This window comes from Bos javanicus, chromosome 12 (genome assembly GCF_032452875.1).
Source record: "Bos javanicus breed banteng chromosome 12, ARS-OSU_banteng_1.0, whole genome shotgun sequence".
Lineage (NCBI taxonomy): Eukaryota > Metazoa > Chordata > Mammalia > Artiodactyla > Bovidae > Bos > Bos javanicus.
Genome location: NC_083879.1, coordinates 70,862,009 through 70,887,579, shown reverse-complemented (window position 1 = coordinate 70,887,579; position 25,571 = coordinate 70,862,009). Strand labels below are relative to the sequence as shown.

The following is a 25,571-nucleotide window of genomic DNA, read 5'->3' as shown; positions in this document are numbered from 1 at the left end:
CTCAAGGTTTATCCATGGGTCAGAAATTCCTTCCTTTTTAAGGCTGAATAATATTACATTGTAAGGATCAGGGAGAATTTTCTTTTTAGCTCTGTTCCCCAGAAAATGGCATTCTGCAGGGCACATAGAGGGTGCTGAGGGGCTGCTGGCTGGGAGAGTGAATGAGTAACATTTTATTTATCTATTCACCTGTTGAAGGATACTTATAAGCACACGTGTATGATAAATGCTATCTTAAGGGTATACAACATTAGGAGGAATTGGGAAGAAGATGCATTACAATTAACTCAGAAATGAGGAGGCTTTAACCAGAAGATGAGAGTGGGAAGGGTCTCTGAAGTAGAGAGGGCAGTGTGTGCACACTGGAAGCAGGGAGGATGTGGTACTTTAGGAAAATCTACACACAACCTGAGTCTTGGGGAGTGTGTGAACATGAGGACTTGAGGCTGGAGAGGTAGGTGGGGAGGAAATGCCTACTACCTTGTCTGTTCTGGTTTAGTCTGCTCTTCAAGACTCTGCCCTGGTCCCAGCTGAGGGCCTCAAGCTGCATGGGAAAGGAACATAACTTGCAGACATGGGTGCTGACAGGACCAGATCACAAGACTTTCTGCCATCTTCCACCTGGAATCTTCCCTGCTCCTCTCAGTTTGCTTTCATCAACTCTGAGTGAGTCTCCGGACTCTGACTCCATGGAGGGTTCTGGATTTTCACCCCTGACTGAATCATGATTCTGGGCTCTTCTCTGGTGGCTCTAAGCCGGCCACACAATCCCTGCTAGAATGGATATAGGACTGCCCTATGGTTCCAGTAGCAGCTCGCCCAGTCCAGTAAGGATCAGATCTGTGCTTCAGAAAGAAGCAGTCTGTAGGGGCAGGGCAGGAGGATGACAGTTGAGTGTGGGTTAATGGAGGACAAGTCTATGGGAAGGGCCAAAGGACAGAGGAGGAGGCCATAGCTGAAGGGCATCAGAGGAAGAAGAGAAGATTTCAGAAATACAAAGAAGAATGGATAGGAAAAAAGGAGATATTGGAGAGTTAGAGACAGTGAGTCAAGGCTGACTTCTCAGAATCCACATGAATAATCAGGTGTCAATATAGTGTCCTGGGTCAGGCTAAGTTATAGTTCAGGAGCTCAGGACCCACCAACCACCATGAGGGAGTTCACAACACAGGGAAAGAAATACTGGGATCCCCATCCCCTGGTCAGTTTTTAAGAGAGATTCACCTGTGATGTCACTGATCTAATCTGCACCCATGAAGAACAAAGAGTCCTCCCAAAACACACAAGAAAGTCAACAGCAGATGTGGCACTAAATCTTCAGCTGAATTTTTAAAGAGACAAATGGCTTAAACAAACCTTTTCTCCTGGTTTAATGTCTGTTGTCAGGTCCTTCAATACCAGAGGCCCATCTGAGCTGTACTTGAAGTTCACATCGCTCAAGGCAATCATTCCATTGTTGGGCCAGTCTGGTGGTGGACGAAACTCGAGTTCCCAGGGTGCTTCTTGCTCAAGCTCTATATATTCTATCACCCTTTCTACTGAAATCATCTGAAACATATATGACATCATGTGGGTTAGGAGCAGAGGGTTTTATTTATGGATGTTCAGAGACTGTAAATAAGGTGTTCTGTTTTTATATCTTTATATGTGCTTTTTATATCTGCTTCCAGGTCTTAGCATCTGTGAAGGACTGAAGTAGGAGTGTGATGACTCCTTTGATGATTTGCAAACTTATTCATCATCCTGTAACAGTTTCACTTAAGGCTGTCTTCTTCAGCATTATATTAAAACTAAAAGAATTATATAAATGAATGCAAATATTTTACTTATTCACTTTCTACATCTGAATAAAAAGAATTTTGTCAAAGAAAAGAATACTTATGAGCACTAGTAAGTGGTCATAAAAGGGCCACGTGTTATAGAGTAGAACTGGATGGTCATCAAACCTCATTTTAATAATTTCTCACTTTCTACTCTATTAGAAAAGAGAAATGCAAATATTGCATTTTTTTGTTTGTTTGTTTTTCTCTCTTTGGGACAATATGCAATACTCAAAGGAGAATATAATTTAAATACTGACCAAGGCCTCCTAAACAAAAATAACTTGACACCTTTGATAGAACATTCAGAGAGGTGGCTTATTCTACCAAAAAGGAGGGATACCAGCACATTCAGGTGTTTAACACATACAAGAATAAATTCTAAAATAAGGCAGGGACAGATATCTATCAATTAAACAAAGAACTACAAAATATTGAATTCTTCTTTTACCAATAATGAGCAATTACCAGTTAAGAAACAATAATAAACAACCTCCCCCCAAATTGGTTTATATTCTCTCCAAAATTTCAGAACCTCCCTCTTACAGAGACATTTATTACATTTGAAGACAGGTTGTTATGAATAAAAACCTGCTGACATGGCATACATAAGACTGAGTAAAAGATGTACTTTTTTACATTAGCTTTAAACAGATGGAGGAGGATATAAAAACCTCTGTGAGCTAGATGTAAAAACAAGTTTTAATATTTTACATAAGAATTATTTTTATACTTTTTAATGGCAAGAAGTAGTATAAGGTTAAGAATGTTAAGATAAACATCACCATATGCTCAACTTCAACACTTAGCCTGATGCACCATGGGAACACCACTATGATGTTGAGGGCATAGGACAGTATCAGGCCAACCTGCCCGACATTCAAAACTAAATGAGGAAGAAGAGGGGGGAAAAAGTCAGTCCTGTTTTTGACCTTGAGGCCAGTTCCTTCTATCACTTTATTAAGATAACTCCTTTATACTATTTAAATCATTAACATATAATGACAATATTACTTATACTTTTACTATCATTTGATTGAGTCCACAATACAATTAAAACCTCCGTCCCCAAAAATTAAAACCACTATGAATTTAGAAAGACTTAAATGAACTTAATCTCAACATTGTCAATATACAGTAGACAATGAGGAATAATGTTATTATTAAGACTTTTGTCATTGTGGTTTAAAGAACAATCAAGCAATTTCACTTTCTATGTCCAATGCAACCATAATTGGAAACCATGAAAAACAAGGCAATGGTTTCTAAAAGCCAGTGCTTTTAAAACTAAAATACCATTCTCATTGTTCCATATTAAAGACTGTGATTCAATATTGCTCTTATAGAATATTTAGGGCTGGTAAATTCATGCTATATACACCAACACCTGCTCATCTGGTACCCACCCAGCGATGAGGATGGTGTCCTTTGCTACAGAGAACCTTTCTCATCCCAGTGCACCAAGCACCTGCAACCAAGAGACCCCAGTATCCCTAAAACCAAAATCTAAAGTCCTAACTTGGACAAAAAGCTTTATGGCAAATTTGGTTCTCTCCATCCAACTACTAAACACTACCAGGAAAGTTTCTAAGGTCAGCTTGCTATCGCTGAGTAGACATCAACTCATTCAAAGAAAAAGAAGAGAATAAAAGGTCCCATCAAGACCCAAATGACCTCTCTACATGGGCCACACTGTGGAATCACATGCTGCAAATGCTTTAATACAATTCATTAGAACCAAACTGTATTTGTTAGACAAGGCAGCAAGAGTTTAATAACTGTAAATACAGCTATAAATTTTAATCACACCATAAATAGTTATTTATACCCATACTTACTTTGTGCAAGAAGCAGGGCCCCAAAGTCAACAAGACAGATGAAGATAAAATAGATGATATCCAGACGCAAAGAGAACCATCGGGTTATAGTGAAAAGCAAGAACCAGGCCTCTGGATTTGTGAACCATAATAAGCATAATGAATAAGTTAGAAAAACCATGTTAACTGCTTTGAACAAGAAAGATCATTTTGCTCAGTTGAGCTACAGAAGATTTTTACACAAAGTAGGGTGGCAAAGTTATACACCCAAGGAACATGAAGGTTCCAAAAAGCTGTTTTGATACCAGACAACATGGGACACAGAAGAATCATACCAGGAGCTCTGTGGAACTATATTCAATAGCTTGTAATAATTTATGATGGAAAATTATCTGAAAAAATACACATATAAAATTGAATCATTTTGCTGTACATCTGACACTAACATACTACTGTTTATCAACTGTACTTCAATAAGAAAAAAATTCAACTCACAGGTTATAAACAGTAATATGATCACAATGGAGAAAATGGAAAAATGGTCTCATTGGTACATTTCCTACAGTGCTAAGCCTCGACGTGAGGCTCATCCTCTCTCAGGGCCAACTGTTCCCAGCTTTCTGACAGCAGAGAGCACAGCTCACACACTCTTTCCAGCACCTCCACACTTATTACAGGGCCCTGCACAGTGTTTATTCTTAGGAGCCAGTGTCTATACAACCATGAGCTAACTGGATCTGAGAAATGCCATTTTATCTTTAAGATACAATAAAGACTGGAGAGATGGGCCAGGATTTTACAGATCTAGAGGGAATTCTGAAATTTCTACTTAGGGAAAAATATTACCAATATTCAGAATAATATTAACCAAGTGAGTTAAAAATCTGTTAATTAGATAATGATTTACCTCAATGGAATCTGCTGCCCTGCATGCTCTGAAAAGAGAGTTGACAAACGGTAGCCTGTGGACCAAGAATGGCCATCATCTGCTTTTGTAAATAATTTTATTGGAACACAGTCATGTGCTTTTGCTTATGTATTACCTTTGCCTGTTTTTGTGCTACAACAGCAAAGTTGATAAGTTAAAACAGAGATAGAATGGCACACAAGTCTAAAATATTTACTATCTGTTGTTTGAAAAAAAAAATATATATATATACTGACTCCTGTCCTAAAGGGACAGAAAGCCATAGGACTCCATGATGGAAGGACGATGGAAGTCAGTCTGGGCAGAAGGGGGAAAAGGGGACCACAGACGGGGTGCTGGGAGGAAGGGGTGGGGGAGGCAGGTGTGCAGTGGGGGATATGGGGCAGCACAGAAAGAGGTGCTGACCAGCAAGACCACCTGAGAGGGAGGTCAGGCCTCAGACGATAGCACATCCCATCCTTTGAAATCATCTCCAGAAACTCACAGACCTGAATGCAAGTCCTGGTATAAGTCGAACAGTTCCTGAAACCTCTGCTCAGCTTTGTATGCCCGGATGGTCCAGAGTCCTTGGAGAGAAGATGCTAAGTGGGAAAACACCGAGCTCTGTGCTGGGGAAGCAGAGACAGACACAAGACAGAGAAAGTCAGGAAGGCTGGATGCAAAGAAACCCATAGCCTCCCGTGTGCTGTGATTGCACATTCTGCCAAACAGTGCACTAGAGTTCCTAGTTGGGCTGCCTGGGGGAGAAGGGGTGATGCCCTTTCTGGAGAGAATTCTCCATGTGCCACTCAAACTCCGGCTCATGCCAAGCTTCACCTTAATGACCTAGAAATGAAAGATTCTCTTTGAATCTATCTTTGTGCCTGCATGTTAAGTCTTCTCAATTGTGTCTGACTCTACGACCCTATGGACTCACCCACCAGGCTCCTCTGTACATGGGATTCTCCAGGCAAGAATACTGGAGTGGGTTGCCATACCCTTTTCCAGGGGATCTTCCCAACCCAGGAATCGAACTCATGTCTCTTGTGGCTCCTGCAGTGCAGGTTGATTCTTTACCGCTGAGCCACCAGGGAAGCCTGAATCTATCTTTAACCAAATTCAAATTTGACCTAGATTTAGATACTGAAATTCTTTACTAGCTCGTTCATCACAATCCTCAAACATGGCCTCTCTCCAAATTCTTCCCTGACATCTCTCTGGGTGGAAACTGTTCACAAACGTTTGATTCAATAGCATTTTCTTTGACTGCACTGGGTCTTCATTGCAGCATGCAAGCTTTCTTTAGTTGCAGTGCATGGGCTTCCATTATTTTAGATCACAGGCTCTAGAGCTCATGGGCTCAGTAGTTGTAGCACATGGGCTCTCTAGTTGTGGCACACAGGATTAGTTGCCCTGTGACATATAGGATCCTAGTTCACCAATCAGGGATTAAGACTAAGTCCCCTGCATTGGAAGGCAGATTCTTAACCACTGGATGAGAAGGATAGGCCCAATTTAATAGCATTTTTAAATTTAATTCTCTTTGAGAGTTCTTACCACACTGAATTTTGGTGAGCTGTCTGTGTGCTGTCTCCAACTTAGATGAGTAACCTAAGAGCCAGGATAGAGTCAGTACATCCCCTACGCTGAACCAGAGCCAGACATAGGACAGGGGCAAGATGAGTAAGAGGAGCAGACAGTCTGTCATCTCCCCCATCCTGGGACTCTCCCTGCACCTGTACCAGATGTCTCTGCATGGGTCACAGAACACCTGGCACTGCACCACCCTTGTGCCCACAGGACTTGCTTAGCCAGGTGTCCCTGAACGGTCTTGACTTCTTCTCTGAGAATCTAATCCAGGCTTTTAAAACTACCTGCTCAATGCTTTTTCTGGCATTTGGAGGTCACTGTGGCATGTGATACTCACATACCTTATAAAACCTAACTGTGCCCTTAGTGATCATTTTCTTTGAGTGACTTCATGTGGGTTTGGGGTCTGGCATCCCTTCACTGACCATTCATTTCCTGCCATCTTCTCTAAGAGGACATTGACCACAAGCACCAGAGTTAGGCACCTGCCCATCAGGGAATAGGTGGGCTGCAGGCTGCCAGGCAGGGAGGACCCTTACGGTTCTCACTTCTACCATGAATGAGGCTGTAGCCTGCTGCAGTCAGAGGCAGATAGTGAGCCTGTGACCTCTGTCTGGGGTGAGTGATAACTTGTGTTGTATCAGCAGGAAATACTGACATCACTCTGTTACTTGTACATCTCCTAAAAAGACCTGTTAGTAAAATCTGGGCATTTAGGGGAAGTTAAGGTCACTTATCTTGCAGGAGGCCTCAGAAATTATATCAAATGATGGGGTAAGAATCAAAGGGGAGAAACTCCAAATTATTTTCAGGTTTTCACTCCTTAGCCTGGCATCCAAATGCCTGTCTGGGTGACAGTTCAGTCATTATCGACATATACACAGGCTCCATGGGGTGGAGGGGCTGTAGGGGGGCAGGGTATAAATGGGCAAAGACACAGAACTCCTCTTGTGCTTATTATTCCTGGATCTATCATATAAGAAAGGAAGGAGCAGGCTTCCTCCTCTGAGACACTGGAGCTCAGAGAGGGTGGGAAGCCCTGCACTGGGGCAGGACAGCCTGGGCTGGGTCCTAGCTGACCATCCACTCAGCCCTGTGGCTCTTTCTACCTGGGACATCTGATCAGGAACCCTAACTGTTAGGGACCCCCAGCTGTAATATTGCTGTAAGGAAATATACCTTCTTTGAAACAGGACATGATATAACATTTCCCTTTGTATCTAATTCAGGCAAAGAGCCTAAAGTGGTTCAATGGTGTTTCTGACCTTCCAAGGACATGTCTGTGGTCTTACTTCAGCATCCACACTGTTCTCTCTCTTCATTGTATTGCATGGCAAGTTGATTCAATCATGTCTGACTCTGCAATCCTATAGACCGTAGTTCACCAGGCTTCTCTGTCCATGGGATTCTCCAAACAAGAATTCTGGAGTGGATTGCCGTGCCCTCCTCCAGGGGATCTTCCCAACCCAGGGATCAAACCAGAGTCTCTTTAGTCTCCTGCATTGGTAGGTGAGTTTGTTACCACTAGCACCACCTGGGACTCTTATTCTATTGAGTAACATTTAATTGTATTTATTTTAGCTTTAACTTTACACTTTTAAAATAGCAATATGAACTTTTATTTTTTTATTTTTTTTGCAGATTTTTGCATATATGTTTTATTTTTTTAATTTTAAATTATTTTTAAACTTTACATAATTGTATTAGTTTTGCCAAATATCAAAATGAATCCACCACAACAGCAATATGAACTTTTAACAGCACTTTTAAGACTGAGCTCATGATCCAAATAACAAAGGCTAGGAACTCTCTTCAGGGCTTTTCTGCATTCCCAGAAGGTGTCCCAACCAGACCCCAGAACTCAATTACTCTGGAAGCAGGGGGCTCACAGCGATGACACAGGTGAATTCCGGGCCCATCACACTGTCAGGAGGATGTCAAGAGTCCAGCTCCAGAGAACACAGAAAACTCACTAGAACCAGGCTGTGATTTCCAGACCAAATGTGACGTCAACACTATTCATCACAAACAAGTCTTCTGAGCAGGAAGTAGATGTGCCTGTTCCCCCAGGGAGAGTCCTGGAATGAACTCTTCAGCGTGGCCTCCCTCACCTGCTTCCATCACCAGGAGATCAAAGTGCAGTTGATTCTCTCCAGCAGGGATGGAAGATGGGGTCAGGTGTCAGGTGTCAGGTGTCATCTCAGCCTTGAACACCAGGTAACCAAACACTCCATCACCTACCTCACCTCATGCCCAAGAGTTACAGTGGGCCAGAGGGGATGATGACCTGTGAAAATCTATCCTGTGTCTTTCAAACCCCACTAGGGGTGAACAGGATGCCAGAATGTGGGAACTGGAGGGTCTGCAAAGAAAATTAACTAGTACACGAGGAGAGGGGATGTCAAGGCTCTGGTCTTACCTTGCCTAACATAATACCCTTTTCCCCACAAAGACCGAGCCCACGATCCTGAAGCAGACTATATAACAGCCATGATATCAGTCAGAAGTCATAGATGCATGTAACCCTACAGTTTACATGACATACAGCTGTGTCTCCATAACCCTGAGGACACTTGGGGACACATTCCACCTGGACTGCAAATCTTCCTTGGGGTGGGGGCGGGGCAGTGAACCACATGAAAAGACCCCAAGGTGGCAGCCTTGCTGCAGGTTATCATTCACCTATGTGAGAACTGCCAGTTGTTACTATGTTCTTAATTCCTTCACATTTGGACTTCCCTGGTGGTTCTGTGGATGAGAATCTTGCTGCCAGTGCAGGAGACAAGGGCTCAATCCCTGATCTGGGAAGATCCCACATGCCAAAGAGCAACTAAACCCATGCACAATTATTATTGAGACTGTGCTCTAGAGCCTGAAAGCCACAAATACTGAGCTCACAAGCTAGAAGCCCAAGCCCTGTAGAGCCTGTGTCCCCTAAACAAAAGAAGCCATTACAGTGAGAAGCCCACATACCAACGAAGACTTAGCACAGCCAAAAACAAATAAATAAAAAATTTTAAATACCCTCATGTTCAAAGTTCTGGTGCCTTTGGTAGTCACTACCAAATATTTTGGGGCTTCCCTGGTAGCTCAGCTGATCAGGAATTTTTCTGCAATGCAAGAGATTGTGGTTTAATTCTTGGGTTGTGAAGATCCCCTGGAGATGGGATAGGCTACCCATTCAAGTATTCATGGGCTTCTCTGGTGGCTCAGATGGTAAAGAATCCACCTGCAAGGCAGGAAACCTTAGTTCAGTCCCTGGGTTGGGAAGATCCCCTGGAGGAGGGCATGGCAACCCACTCCAGTATTCTTGACTGGAATCCCCATGGACAGAGGCGCCTGGTGGCTACAGTCCATGGGGTCACAAAGAGTCAATATGACTGAGCAGCTAAGCACAGCACAGCACAGCATGTATTTTACAAGATCAATTCAAGAAATCCTGAGAGTCCCAGAAGGCAGGTATTAGTATACCTGTGACAGAGGGAAAACCAGACTGAGGAATTAAGAGTACTTCCTGCCCAAGATTAAGTAAATTAACTCACCTAAGTGGTAGAGCTGAGTGTCAGACCCAATTCTGTCTTATTTCCAAGGCTGTTGTTTTAATCATAACAGCAATGTCTCAGAGGGAGAATAATCAGGTATAAGGATGTCCATGAGTGACTAAATGCACTTTTCTCCAGACTTTGTTTACCTTCAGAAAATCCTCAAATCTTACTTAGCTAACATCCAACAGCCTTAGACATTACCATACACCATACTAAGCACCTTAGGTTGAATAAAGTCCCAGGGAATCCGGCATGAGAATGCCTTAAGATAGCAGACTTGAGGATCCAATCTGAATAAATGTGGCACATGTGCTAAACCTCTCTTTGCAATGTCTCTGACAGACATTACTAGTTGATCACAGAATCCTTACAGATAAGATTTGATACAGATTCATAATTCAGGTACTGCCAAATGAATAGGTTTGGCTAGAAAAATGCAACCAAATGCCATAGTGGTTTTGCATTTTGGTTATGCTCAGTTCTAGAAAAATAAAAAAAATATTATGATCAACTGCACATTTGTCACTAAGAGGACAAAAATCAACATAATGCTCCAGAAAGGTAGGCAGCTGGATCTGAATATAAACCTCAGGATTTTAGCAGTTTTTCAGAGCACAGGAATGAAGTAGGCTTATGCCTTCTGGTTATAGCGATCAGATGTCTTTTTGCTGGTGGCTCCAGCAGTGGCCTTAAAATATACTATTAGTTACTGCATAGAGAAAAAAGTGGTATCCTTATTTATTGCACAGACCCACAACCTGGAGAGAGAACATAAACATTCTAATCAACAGGCCATCTCATTTGGTTACCTGTGGTATGGAAGAGGGGTATCTGGATTGAATTTACTGTCTAACATTGTTGCAGCCTGCTGCTGCTGGGGCTAAGTCACTTCAGTCATGTCCAACTCTGTGTGACCCCATAGACGGCAGCCCAACAGGCTCCCCCGTCCCTGGGATTCTCCAGGCAAGAACACTGGAGTGGGTTGCCATTTCCTTCTCCAATACAGGAAAATGAAAAGTGAAAGTGAAGTTACTCAGTCGTGTCTGACTCTTCTCGACCCCATGGACTGAAGCCTACCAGGCTCCTCTGTCCATGGGATTTTCCAGGCAAGAGTACCGGAGTGGGGTGCCATTGCCTTCTCCCATTGCAGCCTACTAGGTTGCAAAAAATCCAAATACTCCACAGGGATGGGGCCAAAAAGTTCTCAGACTCTACAGGTGAAATCCTGTACTGCTTTTTGAAAAAGGCCTCAGGAGGTGCCCTTCTCTCCACTTCTATGTGGATAGGAAGTGGCCCATGCTCTAGGCAAAAATCTCTGAAAAACATTCCTTCTGGAACAGTCCCTCTTTGAATGGAACCTGCTTTGAACAAGACTATTGAATGACTCCATTTCATGACTGACTTCAAATCATAAAATGATTGAAGCTCTGTCTACACAAAAGACTGTATGGAGCTCATCATTTCTATTCTGTTTTCCCAGGTCCTACCATCCTACCAAATCACATCATCAAAATATCACATATGTCTGGACTCTACTGCTCCATAATCCAATCAAACACCTCACAAAACCCAGACCTCATGGGAGTTTAGCTGGTTCTCTTGACTGAAAATTTTTTTCTACAGCGTTTATGACACCAACTGTACTTTATGCAAATACATAGGATGAATGCCTCTCAAGAGTTTATTATTAAAAATGAAACATACATATTTCACCACCAAAAACTCCTTTGTCTTGATTAACTTAGATTTTTCCACTTAGTAGATACAGAGAAGAATGAGACTCAATATGTTTCTCTCCTTGGCTTGGTTTCTAGAAAGTTAAGTTGGTATTAACTTGCAGTAACTATCCATAGTTAAGGTTTCTGACACAAACATCTTCATTTTCTGTCCTTATACCTTCTTTAAAAATATTTAACAATTCTACTTTCATTATAATTTTTTGTTTTAATATTGATGAAATATGTCTGTGCATTAATGACGAGATAAGTTCTGGATTATTTCATCCATTGTGATTGCCTGAAGAATAGAATGATTAATCATAAAATAATGTTCCCCATTATTCTAAAACTAGGAAGCTGAATGGAGTGATAAACTGCTGCTGCTGCTGCTAAGTCGCTTCAGTCGTGTCCGATTCTGTGCGACCCCATAGACGGAAGCCCACCAGGCTCCCCTGTCCCTGGGATTCTCTAGGCAAGAACACTGGAGTGGGTTGCCATTTCTTGCTCCTAATGCATGAAAGTGAAAAGTGAAAGGGAAGTCGCTCAGTCATGTCCAACTGTTAGCGACCCCATGGACTGCAGCTTACCAGGCTCCTCCATCCATGGGATTTTCCAGGTAAGAGAACTGGAGTGGGGTGCCATTGCCTTCTCCGAAGTGACAAACTAAAAGTCTACTAAACAGATCCTCCTCCTGGGTCCTCCTAAAGGGATTATTTCCAGCATCATTTATATGAACAGTCTTGGGGAGGGGTGACCATAGTGTGACATCATTGCAAATACTGGTGATGATAAAGAGCAAACCTGGAAATAACAGGGCTTATCTTTTCCATACATTTAACAACTACAACTTACTTACCATCTTAGGAGTATGTGAAATAATGTATTTTCTAAAAATATCACCTCGGACATATGAATACATTTCCTGATGGCTCCTTTCCTTTTCTTAATATTTTCCTTTCCTTGTCATTTCTGGTAACTTCAAGGGAAGAAAAATTCCCTATTTTCCTTCTACAATAGTACCAACATGATGAAACATATTTTTTGGAAAACTTTATACTGGGTGGCTGTTCTGTTTTAGGAATTATGTCATGAACAAGACAGAAATGGCCCCTGTCCTTATGGTGCTCATACTCATCCTTGTGCTAAAATGCAAAGCTGCAGCTGACCTGCCACCAGCTCAACTTGTCTTAAGGGTCACACTGACTCACAGGGCCCATAACATACAACTACCTAATGCTGATATAGGGAGAAATTCCAAAAGATATATTCTACAGGATTTCAGGGATATGGTTAATTATGGTATAAATGCAGCCAACCTGCATTGCCATCCCAACCTGAGAGTTCCAGTACTCACTTGAACATTCCAGGCGTTTCACATCTCGTGACGTCTCTAAGAAATACCGCCGAAGAAAAAAGAAAAGGATGCCAAGGGGAATCACAGGTATAGCAATCCAAGGAATCACCATCACCACCACAACCACCACACCAATCACTTGTAGAAGTGTCTGGAAGAGTGAAAAATAGATGCAGGGGCCTCTTTATCAAGGATTATTTTCAAAAATAAACTTTAATAGACTATTTAGTTGTGACTAAACTTCTTTTCCTGAAAGATGTATTGAAATAGTAGAGAAAGCTTTGCCACCAAACAAATAAAATTATAGATGGTTCTAATGATATTTATTGCAAGATTATGTGTGTGTGTGCTCAGTTGCTTAGTCGTCTCCGACTCTTTGCGATCACATAGACCGCAGCCCTCCAGGCACCTCTGTCCACAGAATTTTCCAGGCAAGAATACTGGAGTGGGTTTCCATTTCCTCCTCCAGAGGATCTTCCCCACCCAAGAATCAAATCCATGCCTCCTGCGTTTCCTACATTGCCAGGTGAGTTCTTTACCACTAGCCACCTGGGAAGCTCTATTACATGATTCAGTTCAGTTCAGTTCAATTCAGTCGCTCAGTCGTGTCTGACTCTTTGCAACTCCATGAATTGCAGCACACCAGGCCTCCCTGTCCATCACCAACTCCCGGAGTTCACTCAAACTCATGTCCATCGAGTCAGTGATGCTATCCAGCCATCTCATCCTCTGTCGTCCTGATTGCTGTGTGCCAAAAACCTTAAGAACCTTCTAGGTATTAGCTCTTTTAATATACTTAGTAGCCTATAAAATAGGAATTACTAATTTTAATAGATGATAAAATATTTGAGGTTCAGAGAGACTAGGACTTGAACCCTAAACTATCATGAGTCAGTAGGTATTACTAGAGATGAATGAGCAGCCATCACAGATAAGGAAACCAGAAGCCTCAGCTACACAGGTAAGGATAAAGAAGTGGTTAATTACAAAGTTAGTGTCCAGTAAAGGAGGAAAAGATGCAAAAGTGACTTTTGGAAGTGGAAATTTTTCTTTCCTGGTTTTCTATCCATGGTTAACATTTACTGAGTGCTGACTCTGTACAGGGCTACACATTTAATACTTGACATGTATTAGCTTATTACGTCTCACAATAGCCCTATCAAGTAATAGTATTATCTCATTTTACAGATGGAAACACTGAGGCACAGGGAAAGGAAAAGGAGCTTGATGGAAACAAAGCCTGAGCCATGGAGCCAGAGAGTCTACATCATGAGCCATTAGGACATACTTAAGCTTGTTCCCAACATGCCGCCAACTATTTATTGTCCAGGAAAATTATTTTTACTTATTTGAGGCTCCTAATTTATCTTAATTTTTTCTTCTAAATACCTTATTTAAGGAATTTCAGAGTTCATCAGCATGCCTAATAAAGAACAGACAAAAGAAGAGAAATGTGATAAAACAAATTTTGGGTATTTCCTAGAAATATGGGGAAGAATTTTGATAATAAACAACTTTTAAGCAAGAAGAGTTTTTTTTTTTTAATTTTATCCTCTGAATATAATTAAAATTTTTATCATTATGATAAAAATGACTGTTTTAAGGAGCAGTGATTATAACAACAGGGGGTGCCATTTACCCGGTGTTTACTCTATGCACAGCACTGTGGTAAGAGTTCCATAATCATTCACTTAAGCATCACATCATTCCATGAGGTCATTTTATCTTGGGAAATGATCTTGGTCTAAAAACACAGCAGGTACAATAGAAGCCCAAATCATTGATAGATGCTGATTTAGACATCCATATTTATCAGGAAAAGTATGACACTCTGATGAAAAGTTTCAGGTGATAGGAATGCAACCAGCACTTAGTATCTATGTGTAGTATCTATCTCAGTATCTAGTCTGCTATGAAAAGGGGTCAAAAGTTGAGGATATGCAGATTCACAGAATTTGGGCCAACGCCTCCAGAGTTTATGATCTCAGATGGATACAGTTCCATGGTGATCTTCACAAGGCACTGGGGAAACACAGGGAAGAACATGTGAATCCTTTATTGAAACTTTGAATAAGAGATTGACAACTGAATTTCACAGGCTAGAGAAATAGAGAATGACATGAATAATTTGAGGATAGCAATCACAATTCCTGGAAATTTTGACCAAAAGGGAGCTGGGCTGGGAAGGTCAAATGGCTTGTTCAAGTTAGCACCAGGTATTCTGTGTCCTCTTAGAACCAGCACTCCCTGTTCACCAACCCAGGGCCTCCACACTTTGTTGCCCAGGGCAGCTGTTCCCAGCATGTCTTTGGTGGATGCATTAGTAGAGTAATGCCTATATCACAGAGACTTGGGTTATCATTTCACAGCTCTTCCAGATAAGTTTTCTCAGATGATCTTCACAACCATTTATGAATGAGAAAAGCAAGAACTTTCATTTCCATTTATAGGTAAGAAAATTGTAAGCTAGGAGGGTCAGCAGTTGTCCTAAGTTTTCCCAGGAAGGTACTGCAGGTCATGAAGAAAGACAGGAAGAATCTGTACTCTGGGAATCTCAGAGATACAGTTGTTTGCAGAGGAGCCTGAAAGGGGAAGGAAATGTCCAGAACTGTGACTCTGTATTCAGGAGCCCTTGTGAATCAAAGTGCATTATTTGGATAGAGACATGTGCTTTTCCTGTTTCTCCCCATCTGCTGTGGTATCAATATAAAACTCAGAGTGCAAAGCATGGAATCTGAAGGAACAAATTTCAATCATAAGTGGAGAAATATACATCTGTCTAACCTCCCTTCTATTATATTTTCAGTTGAACAATTTCTTACAGCCATAGCATTAACTAATGCATCCCACCTTGCTATACCCTTTTCTCATGGGGAGGGGTCCTTCCTTCTGTGTGTGATCTTAAGTCAAGTCACTAGGTTTGCCATCAGTAGTTGTCAGGAAAAAAGATCTGAAATGTCAATTATAAAAAATCCAAATTACAGTTTTTAGTAGACTCACATTATTTTATTGGACAATATTCACCAGTTTCAATAGCCTGGCTCTCCCCAGGTGGGGGCCTTTTATGACCAACCCAGCATGGCAGATAACCTAGGAAGAAGAGGTAAGATCAAAATGAAGGGCTCCACCTGAGCTGTGCCAATACTTTTTTCTTGAGTCCTCATTAAAGACCTGTAACTATTGTTCTCAAAAGCTCCTAAATTAGGTCCTTCAGATTTCATGCTCCTTAATTCTGAAGCAATTCAAATAGGCTTGTTATAAGAGTTTTATTTCTATTTACAGGTCATACCCTAACCAGCCTTATAGTGGATATTGGGATTTCCTTGTGGCTCAGCTGGTAAAGAATCTGCCTGCAATGCGGGAGACCTGGGTTTGGTCCCTGGGTTGGGAAGATTCTCTGGAGGAGGGAAAGGCTACCCACTCCAGTATTGTAGCCTGGAGAATTCTATGAACTGTATAGTCCACCGGGTCACAAGAATTGGACACAACTGAGCAACTTTCACTTTCATAGTGGATATTACATATTATATTAACATATATACAATGCATGAGTTTATATTTAAATTTATTTATGCATATACATTTATGAATCTTTTATTGCCAGCTGTCTCAAACTGTTAACAGAAGCTGTAGAAGACAAAAATAGTATCCAAGCAAAAAGTCAACAGTCTGAAGAAGGAGAGAGCAGATTTCTGTGTGCGACAGAGATCCCTTCCTTGAAGCCAGTCTCATTTATTTCTTCCACATTTTCAGGAATTTCAAGGAACCTAATCCTAGCTACACACACAATTCACCCCATCTGACTGGATTTCAGGCCCATCTGATGGCCCATATTACCATGGCCAGTACTTCTGTACTTCTGTCTCACCATGGCACAAAGACAATGATGTGTGTACAACAAGAAACATGTTGACCCAGAAGAAGTGACCCAAGTCCTGATGCTCCAGGAAATAAAGGGAATCACTATTTTGATATGCTTATTTCCCACTGGGAGCACACCAGTTGGGAATTCTATCAGAAGTCATGAATTCACATGAATAAATAGAAATAATCTTTTGGATGAATCTTTCACTTGAGAGTACATGGTGATTTTTCACAATTCAATTAAGTATTTAGTTTGCAGAATATGATAACTACACCTAGAGGAGAAATTCCATTAGCCTGATATTGTGCTGAGATGGGGTTTAGTGTTAACATTCTTGAATATTAATAGGGAGGGTAAAACTCTGTACAAGCTGGAATAAAGATTGCAGGAGAAATATCAACAACTTCAGATATGCAGATGATACCACCCTAATGGCATAAAGAGAAGAGAAACTAAAGAGCCTCTTGATGAATGTGAAAGAGGAGATTGAAAAAGATGTCTTAAAATTCAATACTCAAAAAACAACCATGGCATCCAGTCCTAACACTTCGTGGCAAATAGAAGAGGGGAAAGAGGAAGCAGTAACAAGACTTTTATTTTCTTGGGCTCCAAAATCACTGCAGACAGTGACTGCAGCCACAAAATTAAAAGACGTTTGCTCCTTGGAAGTAAAGCTATGACTAACCTAGCCAGCACATTAAAAAACAAAGATATCATTTTGCCGACAAAGATCTATATAGTCAAATCTATTGTTTTTCAAGTAGTCATGTATGGATATGAGAGTTGGATCATAAAGCATCCTGAGCACTGAAGAATTGATGCCTTTGAATTGCAGCATTGGAGAAGGCTCTTGAGAGTCCCTTGGACTGCAAAGGGATCAAATTAGTCAATCTTAGAGGAAATCAACCCTGAATATTCATTGGAAGGACTGATGTTGAAGCTGAAGCTCAAACACCTTAGCCACCTAATGCAAAGAGCCAACTCATTGGAAAAGATCCTGATTCTGGGAAAGATTGAAGACAGAAGGAGAAGGGGATGACAGAGGATGAGACAGTTTGAAGGCATCACCAACTCAATGGATATGAGCTTGAGCAAACTATGGGAGATAGTGAAGAGCAAGGAAGCCTAGTGTGCTGCAGTCCATGGGGTTGCAAAGAGTCAGATACAACTTAGTGAGTGAACAACAGTGATTGTTTTTGGTCAAGTATTATTGGTCACCTCATTATTATTAATCTTTTCTTTGTAACACATGCCTTATCAGAAAAAAAGATGCAGTAAGTATTTGTCCTTTATGGTAATACAATACACAATTTAGTTCATCTTGGCTATCTTTTCATGAGAGGTGCTTGTTTCTATTATGAAATATTCTTACAGTAAAGGGAATCCACACCAGACACCTAGAAGGCAGAGAGTGAACCACTTACCTAGCAGTTGCTGCTTCAGACCAACCCTGACATAAGAGAGTAGCCACTCCTGTCCCAGGTGTTACTAATGTTAACTCAGCCTCCCAATCACAGCCACACCTTTCTCTCACAAACATGGCTTTTATTTAAGATTAAAGGACACATCACCAGGCTGAAAGGCCCACCCTCAACCCCTGTGAAAAGGCCTTAAGAAACAGGCTCTCTGTTCTTCCCTGTGAGAACTCTGACAGGACTGATACATTACCTGCATGAACTTTTGAAATGATGAAGGCAGCACGTCATCCATATACCCAATGTCTTTGGAGAAACGATTTAAAATTCTTCCTATAAGAACAGAATATGAGAAATTACTCTTTTACCCAGACAGGCCCTTTAAGACAAACAATTCATGACCAAATAAAATAATATTTTAAACGCATATTTATTTAATATATTTTAGAATCATATGAAATAAGCTGATGTCAGTGGTAAAGAAGGAGAAAATAGGATAATACCTAAAAAGAAACCAAAATACCACCAAATAGAAGTGGGTGGGATTGAAATTAGCTCTTGGTTTTTAAAAGAATGGTGGGGGGAGGGCAGGGAATCTTGTGGAAGGGTTGATGGATTTTGGAATGTTCCCTCCTTTTAGATCCATCCCATCTAAGGCTTCATTCCAAGTGCTTCTTATCCTTGATTTTATTTGCCTTCTCAAAATGCACTAAAACAGTATATCCTAAATGCTGCAGAATTTGAAGATGAGAATTTCTAATATCTACTGCTTTTAATGATTTAATTCAAACAACCCTGAAGCTACACAAATACATGTATACACACAATCAATTTTGGTGTATCCAGGGAAATGTGTTTATCTACCCTGGGAAATGTGTTTATCTACCGCTCTGAGCTTCATTTGTAATTGAAGCTTCAGGAAGCCAGCCTGCAGATGAGATGTGGGACCTCTACCTGCTCTTCCTGACCTCAGTCACAGATGACTTCCTCCCAAGGCCTTTCACATCAACCCACAACAGGCTGGTGAATGAGCAGTGGTTGGGGGCTGATTTTCTACTGCTGCTGGGATGTGAGGCTCTTCTGTTGTCCACAGGGTGTCTGGCTCACCAGAAGCACAGGGTGTGCCCACACCAGGAACTGGAGTGGAATCTGGAATCAATGTTCACCCTTGGCCAGGCCAGCATTACAGCCTCAATTTTCCCATCTCAGACTTAGGAAATACAGATGAAGAAACTGTCTTTTAGTGACACATTTGGCAGATCTAGTGACAACTCTTCTGATATTGTAAGAATGCCTACTTTAGAGGGTGATTCTCAGGATTAAATAGGCTCTTGCAGGTGAAAGAACCCAGCCACAATGTCAGGTAAGTTACCAGGCGCTCAACCACCAAGGTGAGATGATGATTCTGACCCCCATGTTCTGCAGCATCACGTCCCCTGGGAAAGTCCACCAGGCGCTGCAGGAGGTCCACTTGGTAAAATGCAGATTCTGACTCAGGAGTGCTGGGGGAGCTAGAGAGTCTGCATTTCCACCAAGCCGCCACATGACACCCTTTCTGCTGCTGTTTCCCACACCATGCTTCAAGGGGCAAGAGGTTGGGTTATTTAAACAATTCTGCTTTAGGAACATTAAAATCAAATGGGTTTTTTTTCAAATATTCTAGATAATTTTGTGACCTACATAGTCTTTTTTAAGATTTATATATTTATTTAATTTTTGGCTGTGCTGGATCTCCATTGCTGCACATGGGCTTTCTCTAGTTGCAGCGCGGTGGTTTCTCTTGTTGTTGAGCATGGGCTTTAGGCACACAAGCTTCAGGAATTGTGGTGCATGGACTTAGCTGCCCTATGGCATGTGGAATCTTCCTACACCAGGGATCGAACCAGTTATCCCTGCACTGCCAGGTGGATTCTTAACCACTAGATTACCAGGGAAGCCCTGCATTCTCATTTTTTAACTTCTCAAAGTAATAATACCAAAATAAGGAAAATGTATGTCAAAAAACGTTAAGATACAGTTTACATGCATATGGTTTCATCAGTGGAAGAGTACAACTATTTAACATAGGCAGAATTTGGAAACACTGTAAATACAATTCAGCTTAAAAAGTGTTTAAAGCAATGATGGAATTTTTTTGAAAGATGAAAAGGCTACCCAGAGATGAACAGTACATGAAAACCACCCCTTTACCTTTCACCAGATGTGGGTGACTTAAGGTCTGAGAGACTGAGGATTAGCAAAGTTTGTAGAATACAAGAAAAACAAAACCAATGAGAAAAAGCATCTCTCCACATAGCAACTATAATAACTGAACTAAATATCAAATATCATAAAAAAAAAAAAAACTAAACTCTTATCACCAATGAGCTGAGTGCAGAAAATGTGAGGTCAGCAAGTTTAACAGTTACTTCTTGCACTAAGAAACATTAAGAGAACAGATAGTGATAAACCCACAGCAAACATTATCCTCAATGATGAAAAATTGAAAGTATTTCCCCTAAAGTCAGGAACAAGACAAGGATGCCCACTTTCACCACTACTATTCAACATAGTTTTGGAAGTTTTAGCCACAGCACTCAGAGAGGAAAAAGAAATAAAAGGAATACAGATTGGAAAGAAGAAGTACAATTCTCACTGTTTGCAGATTACATGATCCTCTATATAGAAAACCCTAAAGACACCACCAGAAAATTACTAGAGCTAATCAGTGAATATAGTAAAGTTGCAGGATATAAAATTAACACACAGAAATCCCTTGCATTCCTATACACTAACAATGAGAAAACAGAAAAAGAAACTAAGGAAACAATTCCATTCACCATTGCAACGAAAACAATAAAATAGTTAGGAATAAATATACCTAAAGAAACAAAAGACCTATATATAGAAAACTATAAAACACTGATGAAAGAAATAAAAAAGCACGCAAATAGATGGAGAAATATACCATGTTCATGGATCGGAAGACTCAATACAGTGAAAATGAGTATACTACCCAAAGAAGTCTATAGATTCAATGTAATCCCTATCAAGCTACCAATGGTATTTTTCAGAGGACTAGAACAAATAATTTCACAATTTGTATGGAAATACAAAAAACCTCGAGTAGCCAAAGCAATCTTGAGAAAGAAGAATGGAACTGGAGGAATCAACCTGCCTGACTTCAGCCTATACTACAAAGCAACAGTCATCGAGAAAGTATTGTACTGGCACAAAGACAGAAACATAGATCAATGGAACAAAATAGAAAGCCCAGAGATAAATCCATGCAGCTATGGACACCTTCTCTTTGACAAAGGAGGCAAGAATATACAATGGCGAAAAGACAATCTCTTTAACAAGTGGTGCTGGGAAAACTAGTCAACCGCTTGTAAAAGAATGAAACTAGAACACTTTGTAACACCATACACAAAAATAAACACAAAATGGATTAAAGATCTAAATGTAAGGCGAGGAACTGTAAAACTCCTAGAGGAAAACATAGGCAAAACACTCTCTGATGTACATCATAGCAGGATCTTCTATGACCCACCTCCCAGAGTAATGGAAATAAAAGCAAAACCAAATGGGACCGAATTAAACTTAAAAGCTTTTGTACAACAAAGGAAACTATAAGAAAGGTGAAAAGACAGCCTTCAGAATGGGAGAAAATAATAGGAAATGAAACAACTGACAAATAATTAATCTCAAAAATATACAAGCAACTCCTGCAGCTCAATTCCAGAAAAGGCATGCTGAGCACAGGCGGCTGCGACTGGCGACCTGAGTGCAGTCCAGAGGAGCCACCCCATGTCCGAGGTCAGGGGAAGAAGCTGGGAGGACGCCATGCCCGAAGGGCAGCGGCCAAGAGGAGTTACCCCACGTCCGAGGTCGGGGCAGCGGCCGAGGGTACCAGACAGTGATGGCGTAGGAACGGCCGAGAGGAGCTACCCCACATCCGAGGTCAGGAGGGGCGGCCGAGAGGAGGTACCCAGCGTCCGAAGTCAGGGGCGTCGACGAGAAGAGTTACCCCGCGTCTGAGGTCAGGGGCAGTGGCCGGGAGGAGCTACCCCATGCCCCTAAGCCCGAGGCCAAGCATGGCGGGTGGGAGGAGCTACCCCACGCACCCATACCTGAGGCCAGGGGCTGCAGCCGGGAGAAGCAACCCACACCCGAGGCCAGGGGCAGTGGCCACGAGGACCAACCCCACGTCCAAGGAGCCATGGCTGCACAGGCCCAGGAGGGCCTACAGGAGCTATCCCACACTGAAGGTCAGGAAGGGCAGCAGTGAGGAGATACCCCTCATCCAAGGTAAAGAGCAATGGCTGCGCTTTGCTGGAGCAGCCATGAAAAGATACCCCACGCCCAAGGTAAGAGAAACCCAAGTAAGATGGTAGGGGTTGCAAGAGGGCATCAGAAGGCAAACACACTGAAACCATACTCACAGAAAACTAGTCAATCTAATCACAATAGGATGACAACCTTGTCTAACTCAATGAAACTAAGCCATGCCTGTGGGGCAACCCAAGATGGGCGGGTCATGGTGGAGAGATCTGACAGAATGTGGTCCACTGGAGAAGGGAATGGCAAACCACTTCAGTATTCTTGCCTTGGGAACCCCATGAACAGTATAAAAGGCAAAGTGATAGGATACTGAAAGAGGAACTCCCCAGGTCAGTAGGTGCCCAATATGCTACTGGAGATCAGTGGAGAAATAACTCCAGAAAGAATGAAGGGATGGAGCCAAAGCAAAAACAATACCCAGCTGTGGATGTGACTGGTGATAGAAGCAAGGTCTGATGCTGTAAAGAGCAATATTGTATACGAACCTGGAATGTCAGGTCCATGAATCAAGGCAAATTGGAAGTGGTCAAACAAGAGATGGCAAGAGTGAACGTTGACATTCTAGGAATCAGCTAACTGAAATGGACTGGAATGGGTAAATTTAACTCAGATGACCATTATACCTACTACTGCGGGCAGGAATCCCTCAGAAGAAATGGAGTAGCCATCATGGTCAACAAAAGAGTCCGAAATGTAGTACTTGGATGCAATCTCAAAAAAGACAGAATGATCTCTGTTCATTTCCAAGGCAAAACATTTAATATCACAGTAATCCAAGTCTATGCCCCAACCAGTAACGCTGAAGAAGCTGAAGTTGAACGGTTCTATGAAGACCTACAAGAACCTGTATACCTAACCTTTAGACCTTTAGAACTAACACCCAAAAAAGATGTCCTATTCATTATAGGTGACTGGAATGCAAAAGTAGGAAGTCAAGAAACACCTGGAACAATAGGCAAATTTGGGCTTGGTATATGGAATGAAACAGAGCAAAGACTAATAGAGTTTTGCCAAGAAAATGCACTGGTCATAACAAACACCCTCTTCCAACAACACAAGAGAAGACTCTATACATTGACATCACCAGATGGTTAACATTGAAATCAGACTGATTATAATCTTTGCAGCCAAAGATAGAGAAGCTCTATACAGTCAGCAAAAACAAGACCAGGAGCTGACTGTGGCTCAGACCATGAACTCCTTATTGCCAAATTCAGACTTAAATTGAAGAAAGTAGGGAAAACCACTAGACCATTCAGGTATGACCTAAATCAAATCCTTTATGATTGTACAGTGGAAGTGAGAAATAGATTTAAGGCACTAGATCTGATAGAGTGCCTGATGAACTGTGGACTGAGGTTCGTGACATTGTACAGGAGACAGGGATCAAGACCATCCCCATGGAAAAGAAATGCAAAAAAGCAAAATGGCTGTCTGGGGAGGCCTTTCAAATAGCTGTGAAAAGAAGAGAAGCGAAAAGCAAAGGAGAAAAGGAAAGATATAAACATCTGAATTCAGAGTTCCAAAGAATAACAAGAGATAAGAAAGCCTTCAGCAATCAATGCAAAGAAATAGAGGAAAACAACAGAATGGGAAAGACTAGAGATCTCTTCAAGAAAATCAGAGATACCAAAGGAACATTTCATGCAAAGATGGGCTCGATAAAGGACAGAAATGGTATGGACCTAACAGAAGCAGAAGATATTAAGAAGAGATGGCAAGAATACACAGAAGAACTGTACAAAAAAGATCTTCATGACCCAGATAATCAGGATGGTGTGATCACTGACCTAGAGCCAGACATCCTGGAATGTGAAGTCAAGTGGGCCTTAGAAAGCATCACTATGAACAAAGCTAGTGGAGGTGATGGAATTCCAGTTGAGCTATTCCAAATCCTGAAAGATGATTCTGTGAAAGTGCTGCACTCAATATGCCAGCAATTTGGAAAACTCAGCAGTGGCCACAGGCCTGGAAAAGGTCAGTTTTCATTCCAATCCCAAAGAAGCAATGCCAAAGAATGCTCAAACTACCACATAATTGCACTCATCTCACACGCTAGTAAAGTAATGCTCAAAATTCTCCAAGCCAGGCTTCAGCAATATATGAACCGTGAACTTCCTGATGTTCAAGCTGGTTTTAGAAAAGGCAGAGGATCCAGAGATTAAATTGCCAACATCCGCTGGATCATCAAAAAAGCAAGAGAGTTCCAGAAAAATATATATTTCTGCTTTATTGACTATGCCAAAGCCTTTGACTGTGTGGATCACAATAAACTGGAAAATTCTGAAAGAGATGGGAATACCAGACTACCTGATCTGCCTCTTGAGAAATTCGTATGCAGGTCAGGAAGCAACAGTTAGAACTGGACATGCAACAACAGACTGGTTCCAAATAGGAAAAGGAGTTCATCAAGGCTGTATATTGTCACCCTGTTTATTTAATTTATATGCAGAGTACATCATGAGGAACGCTGGAGTGGAAGAAGCACAAGCTGGAATCAAGATTGCCGGGAGAAATATCAGTAACCTCAGATATGCAGATGACAGCACCCTTATGGCAGAAAGTGAAGAGGAACTAAAAAGCCTCTTGATGAAAGTGAAAGTGGAGAGTGAAAAAGTTGGCTTACAGCTCAACATTCAGAAAATGAAGATCATGGCATCTGGTCCCATCACTTCCTGGGAAATAGATGGGGAAACAGTGGAAACAGTGTCAGACTTTATTTTTTTGGACTCCAAAATCGCTGCAGATGGTGACTGCAGCCATGAATTTAAAAGACGCTTACTCCTTGGAAGGAAAGTTATGACCAACCTAGATAGCATATTCAAAAGCAGAGACATTACTTTGCCAACAAGGTTCATCTAGTCAAGCCTATGGTTTTTCCTGTGGTCATGTATGGATGTGAGAGTTGGGACTGTGAAGAAGGCTGAGCGCCAAAGAATTGATGCTTTTGGACTGTGGTGTTGAAACTCTTGACAATCCCTTGGACTGCAAGGAGATCCAACCAGTCCATTCTGAAGATCAGCCCTGGGATTTCTTTGGAAGGAATGATGCTAAAGCTGAAACTCCAGTACTTTGGCCACCTCATGTGAAGAGTTGACTCATTGGAAAAGACTCTGATGCTGGGAGGGATTGGGGGCAAGTGGAGAAGGGGATGACAGAGGATGAGATGGCTGGATGGCATCACTGACTCGATTGACATGAGTCTCAGTGAACTCTG

General features: G+C 41.6%; 1 protein-coding gene across 1 annotated transcript in view; it reads right to left on the bottom strand.

Moving 5' to 3' along the window:
- LOC133258054 (ATP-binding cassette sub-family C member 4-like) overlaps positions 1-25,571 on the bottom strand; it is a 292,909-nt gene that overhangs the window by 36,572 nt on the left and 230,766 nt on the right. Inside the window, 6 exon segments of the mRNA XM_061434393.1 lie at positions 1,357-1,548; positions 2,606-2,706; positions 3,659-3,769; positions 5,054-5,173; positions 12,752-12,902; positions 18,285-18,364. Of these exon segments, the coding sequence (XP_061290377.1) occupies positions 1,357-1,548; positions 2,606-2,706; positions 3,659-3,769; positions 5,054-5,173; positions 12,752-12,902; positions 18,285-18,364 (755 nt within the window).